The 19,300-nt window shown below is 32.9% G+C and overlaps 1 protein-coding gene across 2 annotated transcripts in view; it reads left to right on the plus strand.

Annotated features, from left to right (window-relative positions):
- Positions 1-816: 816 nt before the first annotated feature.
- LOC143071976 (xaa-Pro aminopeptidase 1-like) overlaps positions 817-19,300 on the plus strand; it is a 40,284-nt gene continuing 21,800 nt past the window's right edge. The window contains exons 1-3 of one of the 2 annotated variants that reach the window (XM_076246704.1): positions 817-861; positions 16,304-16,426; positions 19,222-19,285. In XM_076246704.1, the coding sequence (XP_076102819.1) occupies positions 832-861; positions 16,304-16,426; positions 19,222-19,285 (217 nt within the window). In that variant the 5' untranslated portion in view covers positions 817-831. Of the gene's footprint in view, positions 862-12,393; positions 12,532-16,303; positions 16,427-19,221; positions 19,286-19,300 lie in introns of those variants that run through there. The other variant, XM_076246705.1, reaches the window with a different exon arrangement.

The raw sequence follows: 19,300 nt of genomic DNA on the forward strand, positions 1-19,300 counted from the left end.
TGTCAATATATATTCATCTTTAAGTTTCTTCTGTTACTTAATCTAACATCGGACTCGGACTTCGTTTAAACCGAGTTTTACTGTGCGTATTGCAGTTTTTTTTTTAATTTAACATTGGCTAGAGGTAAAGAAAAGTGTTGAGATCTCACAAAACATGTTTTTCCCGACCGGCCGCATTGTTTACGCCTTAATCAAGTCATGAACCTCTAGCCTGTGTTAGTCTTTATGTTTTTTAATCAGATTGGACAACAAAGAGCTAGAGGCGAAAGGTACCAAAGGGATATTCAAGCGGCTTAAAAGTCGAAACAAACTGACAATGTCATGAAGGAAAAAAAACATACCAAAAAATGGAGTGATCTCAAGTGTTGCGGGTTGATTGGCTAATCCTGTCGCTCCACATATGGCACCCATCTGTGATTCATGCATGATGCATGTACACACACGGTGATAAGTATTATTGGTACATCAGATTTTAGGAAAGGAGACGAGCCTGATTGTGGTTATGATAAATGAGACATATATATCCGTCATAAAATGTTAAACAGATATTCTATATAACGGTCAACCAACTCAGTCATAGTGGCCGCGTCCATAAAAGTTAAATTCAACACTTGGAACTCTTGGTTTTGATTGTTTCCTCGGTTTTATAGATTATTTTAGATACCATAAAAAGAACTAATAACGGAATGATAAAGTTTGATATTATATATAGTTTGTATTTATATACCCTGATATTCTAATATTTATTCTTGTGTTTTTTCTTCAATTTCTTGTTTTATCTTTCAATGTGATTTTTGTTTTAAACAGAAAACGCAAGTTTTGAAGATCTTCATGGCATGTTCAAGAAAATCAAAGGAACAGGTAAGTGTTATCTACCTTCTCAATATTTCGTTTTTTGTGAGATTGATCATTTTTTAAATAAATATTACCATCCAGGTTACTCATGTACAGATTGCATACATATGTATACATACATTTTTATGGTGTAGTGATACTGAAGTTGTGTGTAATCGCAATTTAATTTATTTGGTACATCTTTTGGAAATAGGGATAAACCGATATACATGCTTTATTTACATTTAAACTGTGTGTGGTTGTGTTGTTATGCCCCATCTACGATAGTAGGACATTATGTTTTCTGGTCTGTGCGTCCGTCTGTCCGTATGTCCCGCTTCAGGTTAAAGATTTTGGTCAATGTGGTTTTTGTTGAAATTTAAGTCCAGCATAATATAAAATAAACCGCATATACAAAATAAAGGATAAGGTCACCCCGGATGCCGCACAATTACCTAGATAACGAACGGGAAACTGGAGAGGACATACTTGGAATCCAATTCGATACCGCTAAATGTCCATTCCAACTGATTTTATCATGAGTGTATTTTTACACCACTGAACATTAAAAAAAAAAACAAAATAGCCTTGACAGACGTCATGATGATTTGGACTAGCAAGTCAGTCAGGAGTCTACTTCGTCAAAATTATCTCCCCATTACGCCAGTTCATTTTCACAATCGTAGAAATGAAAGCCATTGTAGGGATGACGCGCTACCAATATTGCTCTTGGACACCGATAAATTTATCCACATTGCACCATTACGATCCTTATATGTTAGTTGTATTTTAAAAGACAAATGTATCAACTAGCTAATGAGCATCAGTTAATAATCTTGTCTGCATTGATTCAACTTAAAACTATTGTCTGATCGGTTGTCGGGTGGAATTTTCGAAAATTCATAAACATTTAAAAAAATTCTAATTAAATATTTCGTGGAAGGGCAGACTAGATTTTTTTAGTATATGAAGACTATAAACCCTAGTAATCACACACAAAAAATTAGAATTTTTCGAAGATATGCATTTTCATCATCCAACTTGAAAGACTGTCGTCAAGTACTTTCAGTAAAAATAAATAGCTATTCGAACACACCTTCTCTGTTTTTGTGACTCATTAGATAGGTATTTCACTTGACCCATATATTTCATCTTTTAGTACTGTGATTCTTTTGCGTTATAAAGTCAACCTGTAGCTTTAATATATAAAAATGATAGAATCTGAAGCGAGACGATGCATGAAATATTCTTACTTTGTACGATATCAAGACAAAATACTCAACTCAAACACGCCCTAACATAAAAAAGCGCATTCGATTTTCTCTTTTTGTTACCCATTTTTTGGAATTTTTTCTTGATTCACATAATGGAAGGGCAGACACGAAAATTACTGAACTAATAGATTGATATGTTTTCCGTCCGTGGTAATTTTTTCATAAAAATCGGAGGTACTATGGATTTTTTTGGAAAAAAAGTTTGTTTCCAGTTTTTGGAGAAAAAAATAATTTGTTTTTGTCCCTGAGGAAAAAATTGTTTGTTTCACCCTCAGTTGCCACTATATGTAATGCTAAAATTGAAAGCAAAAATTGTTTACGACTTGTCGCCAAAAAAACAGTCCCCCCCCCCCCCAGAAAATCAAATGGTTGCTGCCTTACATACAATGAAATGAATGTAGGACACAAAGTCACAGGACAAACAGTTACAATTCAGTTTTGAGATTATTTTTCATTGAACCAGAAACACTAATTTTTAAAAATAAAATGTTTGTTTTTTTGTTAGCTATTATATGTGATGCAACTTTGTAATTAAAAATTATTCAATAAATTATATCAATATTAATGATCAAATAATTGTTATGAAAACAAAATGTCAAAGTTGCTTGATACTTAAAGGCTTCATTCTGCCAAGAAATATATCCTTTGCATGATTAAATTTTAATAATTTTCATTTATCAAGGCTTATGAGCATACTATCATATGTTACAGAAAGAAAATATTTCTAGACCTTTCTCTTATATTTTCGAACAATTGTCAACAAATTGTTTGTGACTTTTTGTCCTTTGACTTTTTGTCAAGCTATCAAATTTGTGACTTTATGTCCTGTGACTTTCTGTTCGTTTACCAATGAAATTCCTAGAGCCAGACGAAAAAAAAACAATTCTCCTTTGGATAATCTCAGTTTTATCGTAGTACTAGGTAGGAGTCCACTTGAAAAAAAAATCACAATAAGTTATGTAAATTTACACTTGGAGTATAGACCTGTGCTAGTAATATTGCCTCTAGTTCTGAATTAGTAAGATTCCCCCTTTATTGTTTCATTGCCACACATTCACTTTTATATGAAGACCGACTTTTGAGTGAAAATTCGTCTGATTAACTCAAAGTAAAGAGCGTTATATATACTCATGGTACTCATATGTAAATCATATTAGGTCAAACAATAAGTACTATTATCAAGCCCGAAGATGAAAACAAAAACAGGGACAGTTAGAATTTCAGTCAAAGGTACAATACAAATGAATTTCAGCAAAGATAGATAGAAATATGTGACATATAGATGATTCCACAACTGCAACAATTGTATAACGATATTTCTCCACCCGAGAGAGTTAAATTTTAATAATTAAAGCGCGAGGCTTGCCGAGCATTTTAAATAATTAAAATTTAACTGTGGAGAGTGGAGAAATATCCGGCGTAATACACAAGTCACAGTGGTGGAATTTTTTTCTCTTATGATTTTTATCCTTCCTTTTTAAAGATTTGAGGAAAATTGTGTAATTTTGATGTGACGTCATCAGGCATGGTCTCATCAGGCAATAAGAAAATTCAAAAGTAAACACGAAAATTTAACGTCACAATTAAATTTCAACCAATCATTTGCCGAGAACAGATTTTTCACTAGTGAGGGAGAAATATGTTTCTCACACCGGTCAGGAAATATGAAAATAGCACAAAAATTAGAGAAAGTCAGTTAATATCTTTTGACCAAAACAGCGAACTTCTAAGCATATAAAAACTGATTTAAAAATAGTCAACGCCCCCAAAGACTTTATAATAAGAGAAAAGTTCTTGATGATGAATCCCATTTCTTATTACCAGGTAAAATAAATGATAATTTAAGACATGTCTTTTTTAGTGCCGGATTTAAAAACTCAATACAAAGATTTTTCTGATAATAAAGTGAAATATTTCCTAAATCCAACCACTAGTCAGCAACTGAAATCTTTATAGGCTCCTTTATTAAACAGTCTATGGAGGGCAGAGGGCACTTGAAGTCATGTGTTGTTTGATTTTTTGTTTTGTTGTATCTTTATGTCAATGTAAATGTCATCATTATATTGTTCAGTGTTATTACATATTATTGGTATGCCTTTGACCCTCTTGTGGGTGTAATTTGTGCTTAATAAAGATTGATTATATTAAAAAGGGACTTTTATATTATAAGTAATGTTGTTTGCGTGTGCTATTGTTTATAGTTGAAACTTTTCTTGTTTAACACGGAGCCCTGCTGTATCTCATACGGATAAAGAGCTGTACATTTGGGTTTTGAGTTCTAGTGCTGGAGATGGGAAGACCTGAGCTCTTTAAGATATAAAACCTATCTTTAGAGACAAAAAAGTCAACAGCTAGATGCGCTGGTTATGAAAATTATAGGGCTTGCCTATATCCATCATATATGATAACTTTACATCTATAGCACTTGTTTTTGCATCCCCAGCTAGCACTATACTGTACATTTTCAAAAGGAACATATATATTTATATACCTGTTTTCAGATATGAAGTGCTGGACTTGACATCTCCAGTTCTGAATACACTTGTATCTACAGCTCTAAAAGCTTTTCATTTGTAGCACTGTTTTATTTTACTTCTTCGGCGCTGTGTCTTATATCTACATCGGCTAGGTTTTACGGCAGCAAAATATGATATAATAATTACATTACATTACATGTATGTTACATTATATTATAAAATTGAGAATTGAAATGGGGAATGTGTCAAAGAGACAACAACCCGACCATAGAGCAGACAACAGCCGAAGGCCTCCGATGGGTCTCCAATGCAGTGAGAAACTCTCGCACCTAGAGGCGTCCTTTAGCTGGCCCCTAAACAAATATGTACCGTCGGCACTAGCTAGTTTAGTGATAATGGACGTCATACTAAACTCCGAATTATACACAAGAAACTAAAATTAAAAATGATACAAGACAACCAAAGGTCAGTTTAAGAGAAGTCATAGTCCGATGTCAGAATAGGAAACAAAAGAAGATAAACAAAATGACAATAATACATAAATTTCAACAGACTACTAGCAGTTTCTGACATGCCAGCTCCAGACCTCAATTAAACTGATTGAAAGATTATGTCTTCATCATATGAATATCGGGCACAATCCCTACTGTTAGAGGTTTAGTATTATACCATCATAAAATATATGAGAACAACATAACCCGTGTCATGCCAACAACTGGTTTTAAAATAAATGTGTTTAATTCCGATGCAAAGACCCTATAAGGGAATCAATATTAAAGCCAAAAAATGCAATCTTTAATGACCTGACAACAACATCGTAACTATATCCCTTATAGTAAGTCTGTTTAAAGGTTTTGTTAGCTTTTAAGGTGAATACTTATATGTTTGTGCTTTGTTAAGAATATTACCATAAAAGATTGGATGTGAAATACCAGAAAGTGTAAGATGTTTGTTTGTTAAGTTATATTTACGAATGATGTCCTTATACCGATGATAGAATTTAGTAAATGTTTTGACTAGTTTATGATATCGAAAACCCTGGTGTAATAATTTTTCAATAATACATTTATTTCTCTCGCTTAAATATAATACGTTGTTACAAACACGAGCGAATCGTACAAGTTGAGATATATAAACACCATAAGATGGTAACAAGGGAACGTCACAATCTAAAAAATGGATAATGAACGATAGGAAATGAAAAATCATCTCTTTTATCATAAATTTTTGTATTAAGCTTCCCGTTAATGATATAGATATCAAGATCGAGGAAAGTACAGTGGTCATTGTTAGTATGAGCTTTATTTAAAGTAAGTTCAACAGGATAACTTTATTTAGTATACATACTAAAGTCGTCATTATTAAGAGCCAATATATCATCCAAAAATCTAAATGTATTGTTGGCCCGAGACCACAATTAATTCCTCTATCATTTCTTTATAACGTTTTTTCGCATTAAAAATGTTTTGCCTATTCTTTTTGTCTAATTTTTTGTGTGTGTAATGTACAGTACAAGTCCAAAAATATATGCAATTTTCAGAAAAATTGCATGTTTACATCATACAAATTTGGCCAATACACATCCATACCCCTATAGGCAAGTCAAGAGATGATCCGAAAAGTGTAAATATTACCTTTTTGCACCTGGCCTAATCACTCTTTCCTTATTAAAATCAGTTAAAATAAAACATCTAAAAGTTTATTTCAGCTCTCTTCTATCATTTCCACCCCAGAAAAGCTAAGAAATGAATGAGAAAGGGAAAGAAAAAAAATAAAGAAAAAATACACTATAATTAAAGGGAACTATATTCGTGAACAACGAAAAGCGGGGTCATTAATTGTAGTCTTGGGCCTATTAGGGGCCAAAATCTTGACCAATTCCAATAAAATTTGGCATGATTTAAGCTTAGTGTATTATGAGTCAGTTTACAAAATTTAAAATTCATATGATATATATTATAGAAAATGTGGCATTTTTTATACCTCAACTTTTGTTGCTGAATTGTGACGTTGAAATAGAACAATTTCAACTTTCAAATTTTGGCATCAAAAATAAAAAAAACCCACCAAATTGCACTTTTTAATGTCTCAATGTATAAGATATTATCTATTTAAAGTCATTTATAGCATACTTAATGTATGAGACTTATAAAAATTTGACAAAAGTTAATTTCATATGTGCCTATGCCAAAAAATAGAGGTTTTCAAATGAAGCGAGGCCTTATATGAAATGTAATATTTTCCACTTACAACAATTTTCTGAAGTTGTTGAGTTAAAACAAAACATTTTACATATCATACATGTTCTTTTCATGTAAATAAAAGTTTCAAATAGCATATCAAATGAGTTTTACATGGTCTTAAGCAATGTCAAGCTTAAAATAACAAGTTGTCAATTTGGGTCGTTCCCTATATTTCCCTATTAAATTGCATATAAATGATATTGGAGATGGAAATATGCTTCTTTTTGCTCAAATCCTTGCTGAGATATGATCAAATATGAAGCCTGGATGTAACAAGACTGTTGCTTTTAACTATACATGTAGACAGTATGGTCTGATGCAAAGTTTTTTCAATTTTCTGTTTAAACCTGCATGAAATTTCAGTCTTAAAATGCAAATATTTTAACCACCAGCCATCCAACAGAAGAAAAAATAGGTATTCTGTGAAACAGACAAGTTTACACAACCAGTACTAAGTGCTTTTGACATAGATTCAGTGCAATCTGTTTAAAGGAATACAATTTTTAAATGCATAGAACTTCATATTTCATTTGCTTCGTACGGACCGTTGGACCTAGACTATTAAAACAGCACATTTTGCATTCTTTTTATGCTTTTATCCACTTTTCTTTGTGTTCAGAGTTCACAAATGAGTAAAACACGTGAAATAAATACCACAAACACAAATAGATATAAAAAAAAAAAAATGTCAGAGAGAAATTAAGGATGCTGCTTTTGCAAAATTATTGAAAAAAGTGAAAAAGCTACTTTTTGGGCATATCAGCTGAAAAGGGACTTTTTTTTACAAATTTCTATCAAATAAAAGTGGAAATCATTTCTTCTCATATAGTTTGACAAATTAATACCAATAGATCATTCAGAGAAGTTGTCAAAGTATAAATTCAAAATTTGCTGAAATGCACCTATTAGGGGCCAAAATCTTGACCAATTCCAATAAAACTTGACATGATTTAAGCTTAGTGTATTATGAGTCAGTTTACAAAATTTAAAAGCCATATGATATATATTATAGAAAATGTGGCATTTTTTATACCTCAACTTTTGTTGCTGAATTGTGACGTTGAAATAGAACAATTTCAACTTTCAAATTTTGGCATCAAAAATTAAAAAAAACACCAAATTGCACTTTTTAATGTCTCAATGTATAAGATATTATCTATTTAAAGTCATTTATAGCATACTTAATGTATGAGACTTATAAAAATTTGGCAAAAGTTAATTTCATATGTGCCTATGCCAAAAAATAGAGGTTTTCAAATGAAGCGAGGCCTTATATGAAATGTAATATTTTCCACTTACAACAATTTTCTGAAGTTGTTGAGTTAAAACAAAACATTTTACATATCATACATGTTCTTTTCATGTAAATAAAAGTTTCAAATAGCATAACAAATGAGTTTTACATGGTCTTAAGCAATGTCAAGCTTAAAATAACAAGTTGTCAATTTGGGTCGTTCCCTATATTTCCCTATTAAATTGCATATAAATGATATTGGAGATGGAAATATGCTTCTTTTTGCTCAAATCCTTGCTGAGATATGATCAAATATGAAGCCTGGATGTAACAAGACTGTTGCTTTTAACTATACATGTAGACAGTATGGTCTGATGCAAAGTTTTTTCAATTTTCTGTTTAAACCTGCATGAAATTTCAGTCTTAAAATGCAAATATTTTAACCACCAGCCATCCAACAGAAGAAAATAAAGGTATTCTGTGAAACAGACAAGTTTACACAACCAGTACTAAGTGCTTTTGACATAGATTCAGTGCAATCTGTTTAAAGGAATACAATTTTTAAGTGCATAGAACTTCATATTTCACTTGCTTCGTACGGACCGTTAGACCTAGACTATTAAAACAGCACATTTTGCATTCTTTTTATGCTTTTATCCACTTTTCTTTGTGTTCAGAGTTCACAAATGAGTAAAACACGTGAAATAAATACCACAAACACAAATAGATATAAAAAAAAATGTCAGAGAAAAATTAAGGATGCTGCTTTTACAAAATTATTGAAAAAAGTGAAAAAGCTACTTTTTGGGCATATCAGCTGAAAAGGGACTTTTTTTTACAAATTTCTATCAAATAAAAGTGGAAATCATTTCTTCTCATATAGTTTGACAAATTAATACCAATAGATCATTCAGAGAAGTTGTCAAAGTATAAATTCAAAATTTGCTGAAATGCACCTCTTAGGGGCCAAAATCTTGACCAATTCCAATAAAACTTGGCATGATTTAAGCTTAGTGTATTATGAGTCAGTTTACAAAATTTAAAAGCCATATGATATATATTATAGAAAATGTGGCATTTTTTATACCTCAACTTTTGTTGCTGAATTGTGACGTTGAAATAGAACAATTTCAACTTTCAAATTTTGGCATCAAAAATTAAAAAAAACACCAAATTGCACTTTTTAATGTCTCAATGTATAAGATATTATCTATTTAAAGTCATTTATAGCATACTTAATGTATGAGACTTATAAAAATTTGACAAAAGTTAATTTCATATGTGCCTATGCCAAAAAATAGAGGTTTTCAAATGAAGCGAGGCCTTATATGAAATGTAATATTTTCCACTTACAACAATTTTCTGAAGTTGTTGAGTTAAAACAAAACATTTTACATATCATACATGTTCTTTTCATGTAAATAAAAGTTTCAAATAGCATAACAAATGAGTTTTACATGGTCTTAAGCAATGTCAAGCTTAAAATAACAAGTTGTCAATTTGGGTCGTTCCCTATATTTCCCTATTAAATTGCATATAAATGATATTGGAGATGGAAATATGCTTCTTTTTGCTCAAATCCTTGCTGAGATATGATCAAATATGAAGCCTGGATGTAACAAGACTGTTGCTTTTAACTATACATGTAGACAGTATGGTCTGATGCAAAGTTTTTTCAATTTTCTGTTTAAACCTGCATGAAATTTCAGTCTTAAAATGCAAATATTTTAACCACCAGCCATCCAACAGAAGAAAATAAAGGTATTCTGTGAAACAGACAAGTTTACACAACCAGTACTAAGTGCTTTTGACATAGATTCAGTGCAATCTGTTTAAAGGAATACAATTTTTAAGTGCATAGAACTTCATATTTCACTTGCTTCGTACAGACCGTTAGACCTAGACTATTAAAACAGCACATTTTGCATTCTTTTTATGCTTTTATCCACTTTTCTTTGTGTTCAGAGTTCAAAAATGAGTAAAACACGTGAAATAAATACCACAAACACAAATAGATATAAAAAAAAAATGTCAGAGAAAAATTAAGGATGCTGCTTTTACAAAATTATTGAAAAAAGTGAAAAAGCTACTTTTTGGGCATATCAGCTGAAAAGGGACTTTTTTTTACAAATTTCTATCAAATAAAAGTGGAAATCATTTCTTCTCATATAGTTTGACAAATTAATACCAATAGATCATTCAGAGAAGTTGTCAAAGTATAAATTCAAAATTTGCTGAAATGCACCTCTTAGGCCCGAGACCACAATTAATTCCTCTATCATTTCTTTATAACGTTTTTTCGCATTAAAAATGTTTTGTCTATTCTTTTTGTCTAATTTTTTGTGCGTGTAATGTACAGTACAAGTCCAGAAATATATGCAATTTTCAGAAAAATTGCATGTTTACATCATACAAATTTGGCCAATACACATCCATACCCCTATAGGCAAGTCAAGAGATGATCCGAAAAGTGTAAATATTACCTTTTTGCACCTGGCCTAATCACTCTTTCCTTATTAAAATCAGTTAAAATAAAACATCTAAAAGTTTATTTCAGCTCTCTTCTATCATTTCCACCCCAGAAAAGCTAAGAAATGAATGAGAAAGGGAAAGAAAAAAAATAAAGAAAAAATACACTATAATTAAAGGGAACGAAAAGCGGGGTCATTAATTGTGGTCTTGGGCCTGTTAAATTTTTGTATCAGATATTGTTTATATGGGTCTTTACTGATCTTAGTCATAAATTGTAACTCATAACAATACAAAAACTGGTCAGCAATAAGTGGTGCACAATTATTTCCCATTGGAATTCCGATAACTTGACGATAGACGGAATCTCCAAAGCGAACAAAAATGTTATCAAGTAAAAATTCAAGGGTAGATATAGTATCAAAGCATACCCAATTGACATAGTTCTTTTGTTTGTTGCTACTAAAAAATTACCTAAAAAAGTTTGAACATATGTATTCGCATTCCGACTTTTTAAATGCCCATTTTCGTTATAATGATTGGCTAACATCAATCTCCCGTCATTCCGAAAGTCAACCTTCTACAATAAAGTGCACAGGTAAATATAGAAAAACTTGATAGAAGTCGTGTTTTCATGGTCTTAACAAAAAAATGTTATCATAAGTATTGAATCCTTCTCTTAGTAATTTTATAGTGTTTTAAAAGCGTTGACCGTGTGCATATTTTTAGAATGAAGGTTTCCGCGCTTCATACAAAATATACTTCGGTCAACGCTTTTACAGGATGATAAATTTATAAATAGAAGCATTCAATTATTGAATAAAAACTCAAGATTTCAAGATTTTATTGTAAAGCAACGCTCAGACACATATATGTGTAACATGAGGTACATATATACAATGATAAACATGATTTATAACACAAAGGTAACATTCAAAAAACAAAATAAACAATAAAAAACAATAAAAAAAAAATAAAAAAATAAGACAAAATATAAAAAAATAAGACAAAAAAGAAATAATTCATAAAAATTAATATACATATCACAATAAGTTATTCAGCTTTCTGATAAAAGATGCCACCTGTCTATATAAATTAACATTGCAGTAAGATAACATTACAGATAATTTCTGTTTACTTGGATGCTTCGTATAATAACTAGGGATATGTTGTTCTCTAAAACAAACCAGTTGAGGAGACTTGCATATAAAAAGATAGTGAAATTCGTCTCCTACACTCTCTTTACATATGTGACATTTTCGTTCCTCCGCCGGAATATTGTACCAAAGCCCAGTTTCAATGGGAATTTTTATATTAGACGTTCATAATTTTGTCTTCCAGATTCTTGCATTTTCCGGTATTTTTATAAGATAATTTTCAAAACTGAAATCATATTTTGTAACAAAAGGCTGAGGACAAATTAAGAGTGTTTCGTTCTTAAGATAAAGCTTGTTTAGATTTTGAAAAGTAACTTTATCCTGGGAGGAGTATGACTCAATAATTATATAAGTCAATATTTTATGTCCTAGGTTAATCTTTTAAAAAGCATGGGAGTCAAATGTATAAAATATTTAAGAGTATGTTAAACCTGGGGTTTTTAAGATATATGACGTTTATAAGGTTAATCTTTTTTTGTACATGGGAAAAAATCTGCACCCATGACTCATTAGCTCATTGGGTTGGTTAAGTTATTATTCCGTTGATCCATGGATAATCTTTGTAATTATATATACTCGCTGTGAATAGAACAGAAGTGGTAGGGAAACAATGTTTATAATTCAAAGAGAGACTGACAAAAACGAAAAAAACGAAACCAAAAATACGAGCACGGAACTGTTTCCTTTATTTTTAATAATGTGAAGCGTTTCTTTGACATTGACCTGACTGGTTCCTGATTAAAAGATTTTCCTGCTACTCCATTCATCAATATTAGAAATAGATTCCAGTTGAAGATCGATTTGCCGGTGGTTTTGAGTTTTGAAAAAACTGTAATTTCAAAAGTATGCACAATAATATATTTTCCATGTTTATAAAAATCAAACCTCTCATGTGTCCATTTATGTCCTTAGCCTAAAATCTTTTTGATAGTATATACATACATTAGTTGTTTGTCTATTTTCTCTTCAGTTTTTCTCTGTTTATCAGTTTATTTCTAGATTTCTAGAGGGAGGGTAGGAGAGGTCCTGGTATCAGGTCCGTTCGCGCCCAATACATTTTTGCACCCTACACGTTCGCACCTCGCACGTTCGCACCCAAGGTCCGTTTCCACTCTACACGTTCGCGCCCAATTTTAATTCAAATTCCAGTTGCATAATTGGAAAATCATGATTATTGTTTTAAATTGCTTTGGTGTAAATACTGAATGTATTTAGCTTGGTATGAGTAAAGCATCGAAGATTTTAAATAAAAAACACAAAAGATAATTGTTTTTAACAGCTTTACTTGGTCCCTTTGATCTGAAACAATGAAACAATAAAATATAGCAATACACTATTATAACCAAAACATGATAAAATTTATTCAGCACACACAAAAAAAACGAAGTCAGAATCTCACTTTATTTTGAAACAAGTCAATGAAACAAAGTTATAGCAATACACTAACCAAACCATGATTAAGAGTTATTCAACACAAAATAAAACGTTGACAGAAACCCACTTTATTTAGAAAGGGTTATTATTATTTTTAACAATACACTATCCAAAACATGATTAAAATTTATTCAACACAAAAAAAAAGGCTGTCTCACTTTATTTTGAAACAATGACAACAAATATACTTATAAGAATACACTTGCCAAAACTTGATTACAAAGTTATTAAAAACACAAAACCAATCAAAATCGGGCGCGAACATATAGGGTGCGAACGGACTTTGGGATGCGAACATGTATTGTGCGAAAGTGAAAGGGGGCGAACATGAGTCAGGGCTTTCAATAGAAGGCGGTAGGCGGCGATTTTCGTCGTCTACTTGAAGGAAATCCGCCGCCTACTTTGCTCAAAATTGTAAAATTAAAAAATCAATAAAAATGACTGAAGGGGAAATTTACGCTGTTGACACAACCAGGGGATTTCCGATAAAGTGTGGTTGATATTTATAACCTCTACGTGAAGTGACCCGAGTAGTCACGAACGCCTAGGCTGGGATCGCTATCAACAAGGAGAGTAAGGCAAAAACTACTGAAAGTAGAAACCAGCAGAAGGCACCCGAACACCGTCTGTAAACAGACTCCTGATTGGTCGATTTACAACCGGTTTTCTTAAACGACCTACGATTGGTGTAATTAATAGGCGTGTACGAAAATAAGTAAACGAAACCAAAGTGACATCAGTCAATGGATTAGAAAAATACAAAAACAAGGTGCTTTATAAATATTGAATGGAAATACAACTTATTCAAAGGAGAACACTATATATTTTCACAATGTTAAAATAAAATAAAAAACAAACAAACGCCAATATAAACAACGTACAGCCACTGACCCACGTGTTCGCAAGGACACCGATCCCACATTTGTTTTTAGATTCAAATCCTATTACATAGAGTGAACTACATGAACATGTTCCTTTATAACTATGTTGGCTTTGTATTAAAAATTAAATAAATTGGTGTCGCAATCTTCTTTTCTTTGTATCTGTAAAGCATCACTGTCAAATTTGGGCCCACTTTAGGGTCTTCTGACTTCAATGCACAATGCAACGATGTACCCACACTCAATGCCCATGTCAAGGATCATATAATTTATTATCCTGTTAAGGATTTGTCTGCCTCTGTTGTATCTACTGAACTGAATGTTAATGTCCCATTCAATTTATATTCTATTTTCCCTGAACTCATAGAATTTTAATCTAATGACTATTTTTTCAATTATTATTCAAAGAGCACAATAATCACAAAATTATTAAGGCATGTTGTAAGGGGCAAATAATAATATTTTTTTTTTAAATAAAATCTTAAAATGTTTTTTTTCAGAAAATCAATATTTTTAGAGGGGTGTGAATCATCAGACGGGTCAGTAAGCGAACAGCAAACACATGTATTTGTAATTTAGGCCAGCCTCCTGATAGTATTAATTCATAAAGCGCATTGAATAATTTCCTATATTATAAAAAGGGATTTTCATAGTGCTATAATTGTACCAAAATATAGTGGTCCCCTCTTCTATTTCAGAACTTTTTGAGTTTAAGTATAATAAAATTTTATTAATGAATAAATATGATTGGATGTGGATCTTTCCCTATATTATCACCATGTCATTGCTATTCTCAAACAACTTCAAATACAAGCTTTAAGTTGAAGTCTGGATCAAATGCAGATATAAATGTAGTCAATATTTACAGAAAATCCAACCATGCTACAAATTTTAATCAAACATTTACATTATCTTCATTAAAAAAATGATGTTTTGAGAGGACTGAAACAGGGTCCAGGAGACTCCCAGAATGCAGGATTTTGCACCATTTTAAAAAAAAATTCTGGGGCCCTTGAGCGGGCCCCAGACCCCAGGCCGTAGGTTCGACGAGCAAGCTCGTCGCCGCGGCCGGCTTTGCCGTCCGCATTGATGGGACTCCTATTTTTTGGTTTTATCCTTCTACTTCTAAACTTATTGAAAGCCCTGTGAGTGGGCGCGAACAGACCTGGATTCAGGGGTCCTGATCCCGAAATCCCGGACTTAAAAACATCAGATCCCGAAATCCTGGACTTAAAAACACAAAATCCGTAGGTCCCAAAATTCGAAAAAAAAGAATTCCCTGATCCCGAAATCCCAAGCTTAAAAACACCCAATCCCAGATTCCCGATAAAGATCCTATCCCCCCTCTTTCTAGTAGTCCGAATAATTATGACGTCTTGAAAGGCTATTAAAATTTTTTTCTTTGACGCCTTACTTCGTCACGGTTACGAGTCGAACTCTATAAATTGTAATTGACTTGGGCGCATCTCAAACAGACAGGAGGCCACTCCTCTCTGGCCTAAAGTAAAAGTCCAGGAAAATCTGGATGGTATTTACAATAAAATATGCTAAATTACAACTATATACACTGGTTCTCCTGCTGTCTATTTAAGATCTGGTTGGGTCCAGGGGATGGTGTTCACTCTGGCCCTGAAGTCCATATTATTGATAGCCAGTTACATTTAATTTTATTTTGTAAACATTCATATCATGTTTAATTAAAAAAAGACAGACTGTTCCCCCAGTTTTAACCAATCTTAGACTCATAAAAGACCAAAATATTTGCAAAAGTATACCCCTCTTATTTTTATTAGCATGTAAGAGAAACACAGGTATTATTTTTTAAGGTATAATTACTAGTAATTAGAATTTTACTATCTGTATCTGTGTTAAAAATCAAACATTGGTAGAGCAAAATTGTTGCTTTTAACATGACATCCATTATTATTGAACTAGTATGCATATTTGTTAAGGGGCCAGCTGAAGGGCGCTTCCAGGTGCGGGAGTTTCTCGCATTGAAGACCGATTGGTGGCCTTCGGCTGTTGTCTGCTCTATGGTCGGGTTGTTGTCGCTTTGACACAGTCCCCATTTCCATTCTCAATTTTATAAACAAATTCAGACACCTACATGTAGATCAGATTTTAATAAATTGTTAATAATTAAACAAATCTGTATGTATACATGATATAAAACCATTATATATTGCATTTCAAAACTTTTTTATAAAGATTTTATTAAGAGATCTAGTTTAATACTTTAGATTTTCAATATTTATCTTGAAAAAGAATACTGAATTTGGAATAATATTTATTTTTTGCAGCTAAACATGGTGGTGAAAAATACAACGACCATTCTGAAGAGACTGAGAGCTCTGTTGAAGAATACAACATACGTTACAGAACAAATACATGCCTATATTGTACCATCAGGAGATGCTCATCAGGTAATAAATAAATTTGGTGTATTAACTGTCTTCTGATTGGTTCAAAGTATTATTTTTATTTTCAATGTTGTCAATTTTTATGGTGACACGCCCACTCTGACGTTGTGTATTCATACGCCAACATGTGTGTACGTTGTTATTGTTAATATGAATAATATAAAAAGCAGGGGCGGATGCAGGAATTTTCGAAAGGGGGGGTGCTAACCCAGGCTAACCCAGGGCAAAGGGGGGGTGCAAAACATATGTCCGATACAAATGCATTGATCGGCAAAAATAAAGGGGGGGTGCGCACCCCCGGAACCCCCCCCCCCTGGATCCGCCACTGAAAAGTTCTTTGAGCTTTATTTTTGAAAGAAATTTATTTATAATAAATGGCAATAATTTATTTTGAATTTATTGACCCATAAAATTAATTTTTGACTTCAAATTTTACATAATCCGCTACGCAGATTATTCAATGTGAAGAGTTAAAAATTAATTTTATGATTCAATAAATTTAAAATAAATAATAGCCATTCATTAATTATTAAACATAGGTCAAATTCTATGTCATGCATGTAACAAAAAATGTTTTAAATGCAAGATATTTATTTATTTGATAGGAAACATGCAGGTTGCACACTTTTGAAGGAAGATACATGTATAACAAAGTACTAAAATTTTATAATTTCATTTCTCCAAGATATGATACTCAACTCACATGACTTGTGAGGTACATACACAATAGATTTGACAACCTGACAATACTTATTCATCTTCCTTGTAAACCTGATTATACTGAGTCAGCATTAAGTCATCATCTGAATCAACTTGAGTATAGTGAGTTAAGCACTTATTCATCTTCCTTGTCAACCTGACTACTGAGTCAGCACATTCCATGTCAACCTGACTAAATTGATTCTGCACTTAGTCGTCTTCTTTGTCAACCCAACTATATTGAGTCAGCACTTATTCATCTTCTTTGTCATCCTGACTATACTGAGTCTGCACTAAGTTATCTTCTTAGTCAACATGACTATACTGAGTCAGCACTTAGTCCTCTTTTTTGTCATCCTGACTATACTGAGTCTGCGATAAGTCATCTTCTTAGTCACCTGACTATACTGAGTCAGCACTTAGTCATCTTCTTTGTCAACCTGACTATACTGAGTCAGCACTTAGTCGTCTTCTTTGTCAACCTGACTATACTGAGTCTGCGCTAAGTTATCTTCTTTGTCAACCTGACTATACTGAGTCAGCACTTAGTCGTCTTCTTTGTCAACCTGACTATACTGAGTCAGCACTTAGTCATCTTCTTTGTCAACCCAACTATATTGAGTCAGCACTTAGTCATCTTCTTTGTCATCCTGACTTTACTGAGTCTGTGCTAAGTCATCTTCTTAGTCAACCTGACTATACTGAGTCAGCACTTAGTCGTCTTCTTAGTCAACCTGACTATACTGAGTCAGCACTTAGTTGTCTTCTTTGTCAACCTGACTATACTGAGTCAGCACTTAGTCATTTTCTTTGTCAACCTGACTATACTGAGTCTGCGCTAAGTCATCTTCTTAGTCAACCTGACTATACTGAGTCAGCACTTAGTCGTCTTCTTTGTCAACCTGACTATACTGAGTCAGTGCTAAGTCATCTTCTTTGTCAACCTGACTATACTGAGTCAGCACTTAGTCGTCTTCTTTGTCAACCTGACTATACTGAGTCAGCACTTAGTTGTCTTCTTTGTCAACCTGACTATACTGAGTCAGCACTTAGTCATTTTCTTTGTCAACCTGACTATACTGAGTCTGCGCTAAGTCATCTTCTTAGTCAACCTGACTATACTGAGTCAGCACTTAGTCGTCTTCTTTGTCAACCTGACTATACTGAGTCAGCACTTAGTTGTCTTCTTTGTCAACCTGACTATACTGAGTCAGCACTTAGTCATTTTCTTTGTCAACCTGACTATACTGAGTCTGCGCTAAGTCATCTTCTTAGTCAACCTGACTATACTGAGTCAGCACTTAGTCGTCTTCTTTGTCAACCTGACTATACTGAGTCTGCGCTAAGTTATCTTCTTAGTCAACCTGACTATACTGAGTCAGCACTTAGTCGTCTTCTTTGTCAACCTGACTATACTGAGTCAGTGCTAAGTCATCTTCTTTATCAACCTGACTATACTGAGTCAGCACTTAGTCATCTTCTTTGTCAACCCAACTATATTGAGTCAGCACTTAGTCATCTTCTTTGTCATCCTGACTATACTGAATCAGTGCTAAGTCATCTTCTTTGTCAACCTGACTATACTGAGTCAGCACTTAGTCGTTTTCTTTGTCAACCTGACTATACTGAGTCAGCACTTAGTCATCTTCTTAGTCACCTGACTATACTGAGTCTGCGATAAGTCATCTTCTTAGTCACCTGACTATACTGAGTCAGCACTTAGTCGTCTTCTTTGTCAACCTGACTATACTGAGTCAGCACTTAGTCATCTTCTTAGTCACCTGACTATACTGAGTCTGCGATAAGTCGTCTTCTTTGTCAACCTGACTATACTGAGTCAGCACTAAGTCATCTTCTTTGTCAACCTGACTATACTGAGTCAGCACTTAGTCGTCTTCTTTGTCAACCTGACTATACTGAGTCAGCACTTAGTCGTCTTCTTTGTCAACCTGACTATACTGAGTCAGCACTTTGTCATCTCACTGGTTAATTTGACCTAACTGAGTCATTACTTTAATAGTCATCTGATTTTTCCCTTGTAGCTCCGTTTGATTGTTTTAGTTTTGGTAGATGAACAATATTTATTTTTTTAATTTCAGAGTGAATACATAGCCCCATGTGATTGTAGGAGAGAATTTGTCTCAGGATTTTCTGGATCAGCAGGTATAAATATTAGAT

This window comes from Mytilus galloprovincialis, chromosome 4 (genome assembly GCF_965363235.1).
Source record: "Mytilus galloprovincialis chromosome 4, xbMytGall1.hap1.1, whole genome shotgun sequence".
Classification (NCBI taxonomy): domain Eukaryota; kingdom Metazoa; phylum Mollusca; class Bivalvia; order Mytilida; family Mytilidae; genus Mytilus; species Mytilus galloprovincialis.